Here is a 16461-nt window from a genome sequence, read left to right on the forward strand (position 1 = left end):
ATGCATTTATTTTGTGATAATGCACAAAGATGTGAACAAAATTGTCTTTTTTTATATATATCTATATATATAAAAGTGACAAGATGTTGGACCAGCAGGACGAGGCGTCTTTCTTTCTGATGGTTACTATTTTAGAGCTAAGTATCAAAACACTCAAGGGCCTGTCAATGTGTGTGTGAGCGTGAGAGTGTGTGTTGCCGTTTTGTTTTTTGTTTTTTTTTTGAAGATGGAGATGAGGTTGAAGTCACAGTAACAGCATCTTGTGTAGACGTAATTTTGAATGTGAAATGCACTTTATTTTTTGGGGGGTGAAAATGGCACAACGAATAATTTATCTGCAAAACTAAACGTATTAATGATAATCAACCTGCACTAACCTAACTGAAATATTGTAAAAGACAAAAAAAAAAATGTTTATGTGAACGTGGCGTCTATTTTTCCAAGGTGTTAGATGTACTTTTTATTGCTTTGGTTAGTGCACTCCACTGAGAAATCTTGTTAATTTTGTATTAAAGACAAACATGTGCTGTGCATAAAACTCCTGCCTCCACTGATGTTTTTTTTTTTTGTTGTGTTTTTGTTCTAACCAGTGTTTATTTTCCATCCTCGTCATGGCTCACTGCCCTCCTTTTATGCGCTCTTCTGTTTCCTTGGCAACTCCCTTCATAGCAGCACTGTTGCGATGGCAACCGAAGTCCTGCAGCCAGGTGTGTGTTGCGTCTGCGACGAGAGCAGAGCATTGTAGAGATGTGACGGCTCAGCAGCGATCCTTCATTCATGAATTTATTTCTCTTTGGGTCAGAGGTTACAGAGTTACAAACTAGGCCCCAACAATCCCCCCCTTGCCCCCCGCCTCCCCCACATACACACACATTCACAGCAGGGAGCGATTGCAAACGCAGGTGGCTCATTTATAATAAGACATTTCACAAATAATCCTTCCACTGACAACTTTTTAAACACCAAACTTTGTCACATTACAGTAAAAAACTCTGATGTGTTTTTATTGTATTTTATGCAACAGGCCGACACAAAGTGGTGCATAACTGAGGTGAAACTAACGAGTTGTTCCACAAAAATTATGTTTTTAATTCATAAATAAATTCTAAAAATGTCGTTTTCACTTCTATGTTCACGACTTTGTGTTGGTCAGTTGCACAGAATTTTAATAAAATGCGTCAAAGTTTGTGGATGTAAGATGACAAAATCTGAAAAGCTTCAAAGGGTATAAATACTTCTGCAAGTCACTTTAAGTTGGGGTTCTGTGGAGTTGCTATCTGCGGTCAGTATCTTTAGCGCAGCAGAAATCCATTGAGGATCTCAGTTTTTCCAAACAGGTCGTTTAAATGGCCGCCACAAGTAAGATACCGATTACTAGTAACGATCCCACAGAACCCCATTTCAAACCAAAGCAGATCTGCCACCACTAAACTCTCCCTATACTTCCAGTTATATTTATCTACAATTTAAAGACTTACCTCAAGATCTATGGTATACATACACAGGTATTTCAGTAAAAACACTTTAAAAAAAGATAAGTACACAGGTTAAGTCAAGAGGAAGGTTTTCTAATAGCTCTAACAGTTTCAAGCTCCGACTATACAGGAAGTAATCACCTCCACATGGTGTGTTATAGTGTTATAATAGAGAAACATCTACTGGGGTGTATTCACAATGCTTCAAAGTAGTATAATGAAGCTCAGTGGTTAACAGATTAAAGAGTGGTCGATATTTAAAGTTCATGTACAGTATTTTTTGCATTTTCCAGTTTTACACCTTATAGCTTATATTGAGCCTACAGCATGTGATTGTGTTCAGGTGCAGCTTCTGTGTTTTACAGCGACAGGGTCTCACAGGGTCTCTGATGGTCTGCGGGTTTGTCGCAGTGGGTGTTCCTCAGGGTGAGCGTGTGATTAAACATGTTTCAGTAGTTCTCCTATGTGTTTTTTTTATTTTATTTTTTTATGTGTTAATCTGACCAATCGTTCTCCTCCAGCTCCGAGTCGTCCTCCGAGTCGGAGTATTCGACGGCGATGCGGCGCGACAAGATGGTGGCCACGTCGTTCCCGACCGGCTCTCTCTTAGCCTGCTGCTCCTGTTGCTCCTGCACCTTCTTCAGCTGGATGCCTGCAGACAGAAAAGCACATTTAATTGCTTTTCGGGGATGAATTACGTTCCTTTTTTTTTTTTTTAGTTCTACAATAAGAACAGCTCTAGAATAAACTCAATCTCCAATTACAATTTTCAAAATACTGCATAAAAGTTTTTAAACTATCCCAAATGTATTCCTTCTTCTCATCCAAGGAATCACAGTGTCTTGTAACCTTTCAAAACTGGCCTTTAAAAGGTTCACTTTTTACTCTGTCTGTCTTAATCTTTACTTCAGCTTTTTGTACTGAAAACGACACCGGTTGATCTTTTTAGTACTGATAATCCAAAAAAGATGTAAACTGAGGTTTGACATGGAAATGAATAATAACAAAAAAAAACATCAGAAAGAAGTTTTTACTTATTAAAACCACTTTAAAATATTAGAAAAATGTTCCTCAATAAAAGACAAGGTGAACTAAACCTTCTCCTGCTTGAAGTCGAGTAAATCTTACCCATGCGTATAGCAGCCAGCAGGTCACTGCGAGCGTCGTTGACCGCCGCATTCTCAGCCTTCGCCGCGGAAGACATCTTGTAGGACGTGGAGTGGGAGGCACCAGCTGGGACGGGTGGAGGCGGTGGCCCCGGGGGGCCGGGAGGAGGCGGAGCCACTTGAGCTCCAGATAAAGGTGGCGGAGGCGGAGCGTAGCCGCCGACGGAGATGACGGCCATGGGGCCGGGGGACATGGGGCCGCCGGGCGGTGAGGCGAAGGCCGTCTGTGCAGAAGGTATGACGGGTGCGGGGGGCGGCGGGGGAGGGCCGGTGTTGGCGTAGCCGTCCATACTGCAGAAGAAGATGGAGGGACGAGTTAGCAGAAACCATAGCAACCAGCAGCTATACACTAGGGGGCAGCAATAACACAGAGTTAGTCATTTCATGATAGAGCCTGGGCTGTTAAGTATTTTTGATACCAATTAAAAGGAGGCACTATTTTAACAAAGAAAAGCCATTTGGCAATAAGTTAAAGCTCAGAGCTGTGTGAAAGAGAAGAAGTGAGCCTTTGTTAGCCAGATCCTGTAAATTAAATCTGGAAAGTGTCCAGGGATTAGACAATTATGTCCCCTGTTTCTCATTTGTTCTGTCATTAAAATCTAATTGCTCAAGCAGAATAATGAAAGAAGGCGAGTCCGTCTCAGGTAATGAGATTTTGAAAAACGCACACGTTTAAAACATCAGAAGGTTTTCAAGATTAACCTCAGAGGAACGTCAATGCAGCTACCGGAGACCAGCTGAAGGAAGAGATCAACGTGCTGCAGATTGAACCTTAACCTCATGGAAACACAGAGCGCGAAACATAAAGTGATGCCGGTAAGCCTCAGTTAGTTAAAGCTAAGCTGAGAAGAAGAAAGAAAGCTGAAAATTCCTCTTCCTAAACGTGACTCTAAATGCAACTGGACTATTGGATGCACTTCTATTATATTCATAATGTTTTAAATTTGTTTATTTTAAACGGGGCAGCGTTATGTAATTTCCAAGTATATCGTGCCATTTTATAGCACAACCAAGTAACTCTGTTGCCTTCTGTAGTAAAAATGCTGTATATAACCAACATAACTGTGAAGAAACTCAGAAATTTGATGCTTTGAAATTAGACCTCTGTCTCTTTAAAAAGCTCCTGTTTGTCCAACACTCTGACTTCAGCACGTCATCTCAACAATGCTCCTCCGTTATGCAGTTTACAGCAATACTTAGGAGTGCTGGACTGAGAAGTGGTTTGTATGAAATGGAAATAGGTGAAATTTTTATGCAACCCTGAATGGTTGCCTGGGCAGATTCAAGGAAATCTCAAACATACATGAAATAATCAAGGCAACAATCCAAGTTTTTGATAAGAAAATAACATATTGCCTAAAATTATCATTTTTGATACAGCCCTTTTAATAAATAAATATAATTAATATCATTCTGGATTTTTAAAGTCATGATTTAAAACCTTTAAAACTGGCAGAAAGCGTTTTTTACAGTCCTCCTGTTTCAACGATGCAGGTTTATGTAAGTTGGTATCACCGTCTTCTTGCTACTCCTAGATAAAGGTCAGATCTTTGGCGTAAATAGCAAATAACTATCCTGTTATTACCAGATTCTCCTCCAGAGCTAGCTTGGCTTTCTCAGCTGCTTCTCTAAATGTTCTCCTTGTCCAGTTGGTGAGTTTAGGTGGAGACCTGCAATGTTGGCAGCTTTCTCCAATCTAACCCCTGCTTTAAACTGTATTTACCTGTAGTCCATTGGTGGCAGAGACATAGAGCCACCGTTCATGGCCTCAGCTGGTGGAGGAGGCAGAGGGGCTTGGTGGTGGTGCGGGCGGCCCAGCGTCCCGCCCTGGTAGGCCATCATGGTCCTGCCTCTGCTGTCTTGCTCGCCTCCCCCCCGGGGGGCGTGTCCTGCGGCCATTTGGGCGGCCAGGATGCTGGGCGGGGGGCCGGAGTAGGTGTGGGCGTGTCCGGCGTGGTTCATGCTGTTGGGGTAGTGATGCTGATCCACACTGTGACCCCTGAGAGAAATAATACAGTCAGTGATAGGAATAAAAATAGTTTGTTTTTTTTAAATAAACAAAAATCCAGTTTTTGTTCCGTAAGTACCTGTTTTCTGGCGACATAGATCCTTCAGAGGAGGCGGCTCTGTCTCTGTGTATTGTGTGCCGGTGGTCTGGCCTCAGCTCCTTGTCCAGAGCCATCATGTTCCACTCCTGCCGACGGTTCCTCGCTTTGCGGACCTTCTTGACCTCCCTCTGCAGAGTCCCATCCACACAGCGCCTCTGCTCCTGCAGCAAAGCGTAAGAAAAATGCGATATGACCTCAAACTCGACTTGGAAATAAAATGTTCTCCAAAAGCTGTGGTTGTAGCACTTCTTTTTTTGTGTGTGTTTTTAATGAAACCAAGATCCGTTGAAACGACTTTGTTTTACTCCTCATAATATCGGAGAAAGTTGTGGTTGGAAAGCAATTAAAATCTCATAAGCAGATCGCAGACAAGCACTGTGGGAAATCAAAGCCGAGCACTGAGAAGATCCCAGCCGGTTTCATTACCTTCTGCTTCCTCTTCTCTTTCCTTTTGTCCTCCGTGTCCTGCAGCATCTTTTCTTTCCACAAGTCAAAAAAGTAGGAGGGGTCCGTGTAAAATTTAAGGGCTTCCTTGTGATCGTCTCTAAATAATAATAATAATTTAAAAAAAAACAAATACGGAGGTTATGAAATACAGACCTCTCCATGGATACAGTTCAGGTTTATGTCCACTCACCATCAACAGGAATGAAATTTTATTTTTTGTCTAGTAAAGAAACAATTTAGGTTCCAGTGTTACCTGTTGTAAAAATTAACATCAACTTAAGCTTCAAATTAATTATTAAAAGTTAAATATTTGTATACATCCCCACTAACATTTGGCACAATTCACTTTTCACTGCCATCAACAAGATCCTAGTAATATTTAGGTTGGATAATTGACCACTCTGCAGAGTTTTTATGGATATGTCACACTAGTATCAACTTTATACAACATCTTCTTAATAGCAATTGCAGCTGTTCACTAAAAGGTTGATTTTACATGAAGCTAATGCTAAGAAATGTGGTAGATTTCAGTACAAACAGCCAGCAGAACGTCAGAGTTCAACGTGGAGAAGGCGGACCTGTAAGGCGTGAGGATGGTGAGCGGTGGCGGCTTGTCGCTCAGGTTGTACATCTCTTTAACCGGGTTGGGAACGCTGCTCTTGGACACCACCTGCTGGTCTTGAGTGGTGGAGCTCTTAAAGGCCTTCCTCATGTTGATATCTTGCAGAGAAACTGAGAACAAAAACGGAGAAATGGTTCCGCTGTTATTAAAAGAAAAAGGGCTTTCAGTGATTAGAAATCATGAAAAACACACACACACACACACACACACACACGAGACTGACATCACTTTGGTGACAGATGGCGGCTTGCTGCGCTACCCTTCTACCCACCTTCCTCCACTGTGGAGTCCAGCTGTGTGACTTTGACGGCGAGCCGGTCGATGCGGTCCTGCAGAGAGTTGGCGCGCAGGTAGAAATTGTTGGCCTCGTTAAACAGTTCGCCAAATATGTCCTCTGCATGTTTACCTGGAGAAAAGAGGGGAGGGGGGAAAAAAACAAAACACAAAAGTGATGGGAAACCGAAGGAGGAGGACGGAGACTTTAATCTTCATTCCAAGCCGAGCGGATCCCCACAGGGCCTGAGGTCCGATCGATACAAAGATAATGTGATACAGCGCATAACGAGAGTCGAAGGATCAGTGCTGGGAACTGTAACTCATTCGACTCCATAAAGAAATTACCTCATGAATAATTTAACACGAGTCAAATATAAATCATCCGAATCGATCTCTGTAGATATTAATGTGCAGTAAGTGACCAAAAACAGCTGCATTCGTTTACGCCGCCACCAACTTTCCACACTTCTTAAAGGAGACAGACGACTAATTTTGAAATAAAAGCTCTTAATATTCGCAGAAGGAAGGACCATTGGGGCACGATCATCAAAATCTTTCCTACATTTTGTGTTTTTGGGTTTTGTGTCTACCAGCTTTATTCATACACACACTAACATACACTCTTACTCAATGGGTTTGTGGGGCCGTGGCACCTCCTTCCCTCCCTTGGGGGCGCCACTGAACACATGACTTGTGAAAGACCTCATTTAGGTACATAAAAGAAGACCAAATGCTATTTTGACTTTTTTTTTATTTAATTTTATTTAATTTTATTTTGCATCACTTTTCTTCCACTTCTCAATCACAAACAACTTTGTGTGGCTCCTCATTAAATACCCCTGAAGTACATTAGAGTTTGTACTTCACAACCATGGAAAGCGTTGAGTTCAAATTAATTGACATATTTATGAGGCGAGGCAGATTTACAGAGGTAAAAAAAAAAACCAAAAAAACCCAACTTTATCATCTGATTAAAGCTTCTGAAAGAGAATGAGAACATTTTTTAAGCTAAGCAATAGTTCCTTCATGCGATTCATGTGGAGAAAAAGCAGGAAAAACTCTTATCCTAAAATTGGAAATTGTTGCTCACTGCAACTCTGACGGAAATCAAACAGGGGAAGTTTCATTATAGTTTCAATGACTATTTCGGTGCAGAACATTACGTCCAAGCGTCCTATAGAGAACACGGGGCTATTTCTGTCAGGCCTGCTGACAGGATGGGCTGCAGGAAAAACATTTAGAGGAAGGAAGAATCCCGAATCCATCATGCTGAGCCCGTCAGCCCCGGCCTCTCTTTATGGCCCGGCCATGCACACAAAAACATCCACGGCGTACCGAGTATGTAGATTTCCTCTGTCGGACCCTTGAAAGCATTTATATTTAACCCACACAGCTGTTGCCGAGAGGCCGACTCCCTCGGCAGGAACTTGACACAATAAGACGCGGACAGAATCGATACGGAGGGGCCGAAAAAGCAGAGAGGATAGATGTTTTAATTTATCCCACAACAAACTTTCAGCACAGTTCATGCGGGAGTCAGAAAATGAACGCAGCGAAGTGCCAAATAAAAACACATTAACGGTGTGTTGATGTGTGCGGGAAGAGAAAGCGGATGGAAGATGGATGGCGCTGTAAAAACTCCATTTTGCAGTGGGCCACGATATCGACAAGACCAGCGCGTAAACAGCTTTCATCCAAACACACACTCCGACACACAGACACACACAAACCCAGAGTAGCAGCTCGGTCACATGCCCGCCACTGGACGGATAAGGTCCTTTTGCGGCGCTGTCTGAAATGATTACATTTCAGCGCTCTGTGTCCCAGTGTGAGGCTGGCGTAAGCCTGCAGCGAGCCCTGTGACCCTCTCCATCGCTGTAACCATGACGACATACAAATCAATCACAGCTTTAGGATTAATGACGAAGCCGGCGCAAAGAGGATCCGCAGAGTATAAACATGATCGTGCTAAGCTTAATGGGGGGGGGGAAACCCCAAAGGTGCTGCTGTAGTTTCAATCTGTTTTTCTCTTTTAATTTATTCAGATATTAATATGTTAAGCAGCCGTTTGTTTAATTGAAAGTCGCCTGCAATTAGTTGGAAGAAGATGCTTCGGTTAGACGAGACCACAACTCAACAAAGAGGGCAGTACACCACCCGAATCACACCGTTCCAACGTGGCGATTGCAGCACCGTCATGTGGGATTACTTTTCTTTAGCTCGACCGTGGAAACCGGAGGCAACAAAACGTGAAGAAGGGGTGTGAATACTTTGCGTCAGTAAGTGTGTGTGTCTCTTACTCAGGCTGCTGAGCTGGCGGATGATGGCAGACAAGGTGTTGTTCATCACGCACTCCAACTCGCTGCCGATGCCGTCCGGCAGCGCCCCCCGGCAGAGGTGGCGCGGCTCGATGTTTCTCTTCACCAGCGGCATGGCGAGGCCTCAGACTGGAGGGAGGAGCACACACACACACACACACACACACACATCAGACACACACGCATCAGACACAGATGTAGACAGTCAGCATCTAATCTGCTGAGGCGTTAATGAGCAAAGCATTGATCAAACTCCTAATTACTTCAGTGATCAATGCCGAAGTTTATACATCGGAACGCAGCCTGATTTCCCAAGAGTGACATTTAATTGCTTAGTGTGGGAACATGTCAGTTTCTTGTCACGAACTGAAACTGATGAGGAGCAACAAAACTCCTTCTAAAAAAACTCTGGAAACATGAAGTACAGTATATGATGTAAAACATAATAATAATTTAATTACCTTTTTAAAAACATCTTTTTGTCTTTTTGCCTAAAATGCAAAAAGACAGCGTTCCTTTAGTGAACACTTGATCATTTGTAGCAAAGGTTGCTTCTGCAGCTAGAAAATACTTCTACTATCAACATGTGAAAAACTCAGCCCTTTCTTAAGGAGTTTAAACCAGGTGAAGCTAAAACTTTGTAACCAGAGGAGTTCTGTGTAGTTTATCTTTATAAACAAAGTGGGGTTTTCTTCTTAAATGCAAACTTTATATATTTCTTGCACAGGTTTGGCTCTTACTGTGTTGTTCTTTCAGCAAATGGCCTTTTGTAGAGTCTGTATACTCCAAATAGCAATAATCATCAACTAATCTAGTGACAAGACACACTGACAATGGAAATGGCAGCAACATGCATTGAGGATGTTTTTCTTCATCCAGAGTAAATCCTTACGTTAAAATGACCCAGTTAAAGTCCAGCCCTACATCCAAGAGAAAATCTGTGGAAGGACTCGAAAGCTGATGTTCACAGACGCTCTCCTTCTAATCTGTCCGAGTTTGAGCTTTCTACCAAAGAAGAATGGGGCGGGGGGGAGAAAAAAAATTCTGATTCCAGATGTGGGATGTTGGTAGAGATTTCCAGCTGCTACTGCAGAGAAACGTGGTTCGCATTTGCACAGGTTTTGTGAATGTGCAAACTGACAAAACCTGGTTCACGTTTGGCGTTAGATAGAGAAACGTGGTTCGCATCTGATGTTAGATTTTTATTTAGTTTGATGAAAACGGTGTAAAGTTTTCCTTTAAGTTGGTATATCCCTTAAAATCACTACCCCAGATCGCATCCAGGTGTGTAGCTGTAATTTGGTAAAATGTGAAAAAGTAAAAAAAATAAATAAATAAAAAAATGTAAGAATATTTTTGCAAAGCGCTGTATGTTCTGTAAAAATAATTTGCGTGTGTGTGTGTGAGTTGTTGATGGGGAGATTGTGAACGACGACCAAAGCCAGGAGACTCCTGGCGACTGGAGGAAAGATTAAAGCATTAGTGATGGGAAGATGCAACATGCCAGCTAATCCCAGGCTAGCCTGTCACCGGCCCAGCTGGAAAACTGTCACAGCCAGAGATTCTGCTTAACATAAAACAAAAATAAATAAATAAAACTTTAATACACCCAGAGGCAAAGCGTTCTTTTCTTTGGCTTTCTGCAGACGATAAACTGTGCTTTGCTCCCATCCCCTGCAAATCTGAACACGACTGCCTCATCTAGCGCTCAGTCGCTGCAGGATCTCACACTCTTACTCTCTGAGCATCAGAGAGCAGTCGTCTTATCAGCCCCTCTGCCTGCTTCCTGTTTTTGCTGCTAGAGTTTTCTTCCTGTTTCCTGGTCCTTCTCTGGTGTCACAGCAAACCTTCCCGTCTCAGCTCAACGCTCAACAGAACAATACAGTCGCAGCTGGAGAAGCAACCAGAAGGAGAGTTTCTTTTTTTTTTTTCCAAACAAATATTCCCGAAATGATTCAGGCTCAGTTATGGTTCCAGAGTGTTTTTACTGCACAGCTTTTCTTAAAAGGGAGAAAAGCAGGTTGCATCGACACAGGAGACCTGGCAGCCCTACAGAGGGCTAATAATAGCGGACTGGCTCATGAAACATAGACAACAACACAGAATAAAAACATGAATAAAGTGGAATTCTTGGCAACACATTGAAACGTACAGTACTGGTCCTCCAAACAGACTACTATGAAACTCCCAAAGCCTTAGAAATGGCTTCATAAACGTTTCTGGCCTAAAACAGATCTGCCCAAATGTATTCAAACCTCCAACTGATTTAGATTTAAAAATAGTTTTATTCCACCAAGATGCTTGTAGAAAATGAAAGAGGTGAAAGATAATAAAACAACATAAAGTAGAATCTATTTTGAGAAATAAAACTTAGGTGTTCTTTTTTTTTTTTTTATTAAATGCTGAAAAGTATTCACACTATTCTCAGTAATTAATGGCGGTTCTCCCTGGTGATTTATCTGTGTTGATCCTCTCCAGGTCTTTGAGGTAGGTGGGCCGCCTTTCCATCACCCTAATCTTTAGCTTCCTCCGTAGATTTTCCGGCAGATTCAAGTCAGAACTCGTTGATAGTAATAATTACTCTCCGTTAGGAAGAAACATTTTGGTAAAATTGAAAGATTACTTTGAACCATGAGTCTGTCGGCGTTTGAATGACTTTAGGCTTAAAATTCAATGTAAATGCCATTGATTCTCAACTTTTCTTTACTTTCCTAAGATCAGGACATGATGTGTTGCCTTTAGCCCACTTCTTGTTACGAGAAAGGTTTTATTAAAAGGATTTCTCAACTCTACAGGTATGGCAGTAGTCAGGTTTGGGTAAGCTTTCCCAAAAACGTGCTCCATTGTCATCACTCATCTTCTCTCTGTTTAATGTTAAAATTCATTTGATAATCTGAAACATGCAACAACAAAAAAAACAACAACAAAAAAAAAAACAGAGTAAAACCTGTAAACGGGTCAAATCTGCTGATGTTTAACATGAAGAAACTCAATTTCTCAAAAGGAAACCGCAGTAATTATCTGTTCAGCTATCAGTCACCCAGAATGATTTCTACCCACAGACTCCTAACTAGATCCGGCAGCATCATGCCAACAAGCTAAATCAAAGTGTAAAATTACACCCATAATGGGCTGCCACAAAGAATGACTAATCCAGCCAACAAGATGCCTGAAGTGTCCCAAAACCGCGGCTTTCAGCTTTCTGCATGAACACTTTGGAAACACTGCGCTTTCTGTTGGAAAGGAGGTGATGCAAATTAGAAGATTGCATGTTTTTGCTCACACTGTCTGGCTTGCATGACAATCACACTGATGAGGCGAAATAATGAGCAACCAGAGGGTTGTGGGGGGGGGGGGTGAGCCTTGTCTTGCTTGTGAGACATGAGGGGAAAAGAGGAGGGCGCTCTAAACGAGACGCAAAGTGGGACGAGAGCGTGACAGATGAGGTACAGTAAATGAGTCGGTGTGTGTGAGAACGAGTGTGTTTTAAGGGTGAGTGGGAAAGAGACAGCAGAGCATATCTATATATGTGTGTGTTTCTGTGTTTGTGTGACGGAGAAAGGCTGGATTGAGTGGGGGGGGATGGGTCTCGAGAGAGGACCTCAGGGAAGCCACTGAAAGGTTCCCGGGACAATAGAGCTCCGTTCACACGGCAACAGCACTAGCTCTCCCATGAATCCCCCTCCCCTCCACCTTCCTCCTCCTCCTCCTCCTCCTCGTCTTCCTCCGCAACCTTCTCTAAGCCCCCCTCTACTGAAAGCAAAAGCAAGCAAGCTCTCCTTTTTCTAAAGGCTGAACAGATAGATCGACAGATATCCTCACTTCTGTGTTCACAGCGCCTAACGCTTCCTCAGGGTCACGTGTTTGGATGCTTTAATTGTTCCAACACAACATGCACACTCAGCCCTTCTCCAAAACATCACACCAGGTAGCCTCTCAAATGTCCCATTGGCGAGCCCAAAAAACCCCAGCCTGGCTGCATCCGGGAGCGAAACCCGGCTCCCCTGCGGCCGCCGGGCCTTACTACTACAGACCTGAGAGCTCCATTAAGTTCTGAAAGGCGGGTCATTACCAATTTATGCTCTACGTCCAGCTTCTGGTGTCGGAGGCTGTTTTGCTTGTTCTGATGTTATAAATAATGCATCCTGGATTACGTCAGATCTCACTGCCCCAAATACGACGTCTAGAAACAAAACGGGAACCAGGAACGTCGGCTGGTTCTAATAATATTCGGGGATAAACGTAGTGGAATATGGGAAAAGCTCCTTTAAATATAGAATCCTGCCGGGGTGAAAAGAGGACTCTGATGTCCGATTTTGACCTATTTTTAAATGTAAGAACCACGGCATATAAAAGACACCTAAGTGAAGCAGGTGATGTGACAGAGCTGGTAGTTACACGATTATCACCATTCACACATTATTGTGTCAGTCAAATTTCACCAGATATACCAGAAATGTTGATACTAATATCTACTTCAACCTCTTTAACAAAGTTTGTACTTTACTTAAAAAATTTGCTCTATTACACGAAAACCGATATTTTATATATTGTATATAAACATATAAATGGAATGCTTTTCCAACAACATGACTGCAAAAAAATTATTGTATCAACTGTGATACAAAAAAAAAATCTTAAAAAATTCAAACAGTTTCTTGCATCAGGCTTCAACAAGTTTTTTTTTTTTTTTAAATCGTCAAACTAAATTCTACTGATTGGTATGTTGGGAGATCTTAATTTTGAGGAGAGCTACAGTTTTAAGACAGTATAAATTTCATTCTCAGACTAGCTGTCAGCCTCAGCCTGCAGGAGCAGCTAATCTTTATTTATACCAAAATGCACGCATGCATGCATGTGACTAATCAATTCATTATTTCTCACTGTTTAATGTCAACCATGCAAATAGCACCGAACATGTTGCTGCGATGATTGAAAGCACAACTGTGGAGAAAATGTTAAAACAGTCGAGCAACAACTACCATATCCTAAGCAGTTTTCCTTTTCTTTTTTTTTATTTTTATTTTTTATAAATCTTTAGTTACATTTAAATCAGACATTTATTGACATACTGGGAAAAGAATGTAGTGGGTAATCCAGCAAAATAGCCATATTTACCTTTTATCTCCCTAATGATCTAGGCGTTTTAGGACGCTTTTTTAGTGTAATGCATGCTCTACGTCCAGCTTCTCGTACAATTGAGAGGTTCCGTTTTTGGAACTTGTTTCACATGGAGCGTTATCTGTGTCGGACCACTGACTGACACAACCTTCTGTAGGGCAATGTGACAAGGAAGGAAAATATCCTATTGCGATCTTAACGTTAAATGTTGTATTGGTGATATCTGCAGTTGTTAACCCAGATTTTCCACACTCTTCTTTTTCTTTTCTGGCATCATGCTGCTGCTAACGCTTTAGCGTCGTGGCTGCTGCTGCTGTCTCTATCTTAACTCAAGGAGGGCAAAAAGAGCAAAGGAATAGGGATGCATCGATAAGAAAATTTGGGACGTTATCGGTATTTCTGTTGCATCGATATTTTATATGTTGTATACGATTTCCTATCCTTTTGACACTGGGAAAAAGTGACCACGCCGTCGACATTGATTTTCTTCTTCACTATCACACATATCGAATACCACATGGCCAACCTCCTCCCCTCCCAAAAACACATAAACAAATGACAACAAGATGGAAATAAACATCGTTATTAACACCAGTTTACTTATGGGACCAAATGGATATGTTAAAAAATGACTAACATCGACTGATACTGATTTTAACACAGCTATATCATCCCTGCTCTTCAATTTACTAAACGTGTTAGTGGTACACAGCGCTTGAATCCGATGTGGTCAGATTAGCCAACCAAATACAAGTCACCTAAATGCAGCTCAAATGTGGTTGGGGTTGATTAAATATTAAAATATATATTTTGAAAAAGTAACACTGGTGTATAGGTTTAACGTACAGTGTTACCCCATTAAGATTTTTGTGATTGAGAAAGGCAGAAATCAGCTAACTAGCTAACTGTAACCATTTAGGATTGCTCCGATTCCTACCGACAGATATGACACTGACTGCTAAAAACAACCCTCACAAACTCCACTTAATATTTTTTTAAAAAGTATCTTGGTTGTCAGTAAATATATCAACTTTGTTTGGATCAAACATATCAAAATAAAAATGAATATTATGAAGGTACAAATCCATGTGCTATGATCAGTTTAGAATAAAGTCACTTACATTTTGCTATCTAGTTTTGTTTTAAATTGTTGTGCAACCACTTGAAAACCGCGGTATTTTTTTTTTACATAAACGTATACTGTAAGTTATTACTTGACTAATCAAAATGTTGTTGATGCAAATCCAATTTCGGTACTTTTTTACTGAAATACTTTGGCATTTCTATCCTTACATTTCCAATTTAGTCACTTCCTTGCTACTTTTTTCTTTCTTCAATTTATTATTTAGATGTCTAAATTTCACGTTTAAGCACTCTCTTCCGTTTCCCTCCCCTCAGGCTGACAAAAGCATGCACACACATACACAGAGGCGTAAACTGATGGCAACCGCGATCAATCACTGTTCCGCACCGTCGCTTTTCGTTACCAATGGACTGACCCACATCTGTTCATCTCTTGCTCCCCAATTTTCTACTATTTATAATCAAAATTCAACCTGGCGTCTTCGATTGGGTTCTCTAACAAGCACGAATTATTATTTTTGGTTAAATAGCTTCAAAGTAACCTGGTAGCAGGGATAATATTCAATGTTTCGGGGTCGTGTATTATATTCTCCTCCGCCGGGGTCCGCTCCGACTGACCACTTTGCTTAGCTAGCTTATGTCCAGTCTTCGACTATTTAGTTTGGTCAAATTAGACCAGAGTCTGCAGAAATATCTACATAAATGTCATTATTATAATAAATGGTGTCACTGTTGATTGTAAAAAGCATCATAAGGCCCTCACCAGAACTTGAAATATTAGAAGAAATCACTCCGTCCGCATGTCCCGTTAGTTACTCCTACTAGCTCTGCCATCCTGTGTCCCCCAACCCGTCTGGCCACTCTGGGGAAAATCCTTTGAGGATGAAGACACGCCCACTATCCAATCCAACCAATCATATTTCAGAGCAGAGGATTTATCACATAACGGACGTACCAATAAGCCAATGGGATCTCTGTAAGAGAATGACTGACAGGGAACCTCCCCAGTTCTAAAGCAATGCTGAGAATGAAAGAGGCGGGCCCACAGTTGGGCGTTGCTCAAGGGATTTTTCCCCATTCAACTAGCATGTCTACATCATAGGTGCTATAAATGACAATATTTACAATCTTATCTCTACTTCATTTGGAGACTTTCTAAAATGGCGTATAGTAGCCTCAGAGATTTTGATTGTGCTTCTAAGTTAATACAAAGCACTGATACAATGAGTAAGCTGGGCATTATATTACAAAAATAGCTGGGCCAGCATCCTTCAGAAAAAGGTTCAACAGAACCTGATCCAGATTTATGGTCTAGTGTTTCAGGTGTGTGCTTAGGCGAAAATAGTCAGCGAAATATGTCTGCAACAGAAAAGAAAAAAAAGACATGTAAGCAAAGGAAACATATTGCATTATTGCACAATAAAGGAAGAAAAATCAATGTATTTTGAAATGATTTAATGCTTTCCAGAAGTGTCTGAGTTGCTCCTATTTTTACTGGTCAAATAATAAAACAAATCCAAGATAGCAATGTCAAACTTAATAAGTAGCTGATATTTTGAGAAGCTACCCTTTTTCCACCTCCTCCCCATCTTGCTTGGTGTCCAATATCTTCTGCTTAAATAAATGCAATTGACTTGTTATTTTTAAGCACATTTTTTGACCCGTGTGACCAGTCAGAGTGAGTTATGGGGCAGATTCTTGTTTGAGATTGCATGGTCAGGTAGGTAAGAGCTTTTTGGAGCAAGATAAATTGCAGCATGCATCCTGTGTGAATAATATGTTCTAGTGCATCTTGCCGGAGTCCTAAAGCCTTAGAAAAAACACAAATGCCAGGTAATTTTTTTT

The 16461-nt window shown here is 41.4% G+C and overlaps 1 protein-coding gene across 2 annotated transcripts; it reads right to left on the reverse strand.

Annotated features, from left to right (window-relative positions):
- Positions 1–201: 201 nt before the first annotated feature.
- Positions 202–15483, reverse strand: wasf3b (WASP family member 3b). 2 transcript variants are annotated; one of them, XM_016672674.1, is made up of 10 exons: positions 15380–15483; positions 8395–8541; positions 6090–6224; positions 5775–5928; positions 5176–5293; positions 4729–4910; positions 4365–4640; positions 2604–2932; positions 1980–2127; positions 202–720 (listed from the first exon to the last, which is right to left on the reverse strand). In XM_016672674.1, coding segments are annotated over exons 2-10 (1476 nt in total). In that variant the 5' UTR covers positions 8528–8541; positions 15380–15483; the 3' UTR covers positions 202–719. The 2 variants fall into 2 exon arrangements, with proteins under 2 accessions (XP_016528160.1, XP_007554589.1); XM_007554527.2 differs by lacking the exon at positions 202–720 and having other exon boundaries at positions 1927–2127.
- Positions 15484–16461: the final 978 nt, after the last annotated feature.

This window comes from Poecilia formosa, unplaced genomic scaffold, assembly GCF_000485575.1.
Source record: "Poecilia formosa unplaced genomic scaffold, Poecilia_formosa-5.1.2 Scaffold64, whole genome shotgun sequence".
In the NCBI taxonomy this organism is placed as follows: Eukaryota; Metazoa; Chordata; class Actinopteri; order Cyprinodontiformes; family Poeciliidae; genus Poecilia; species Poecilia formosa.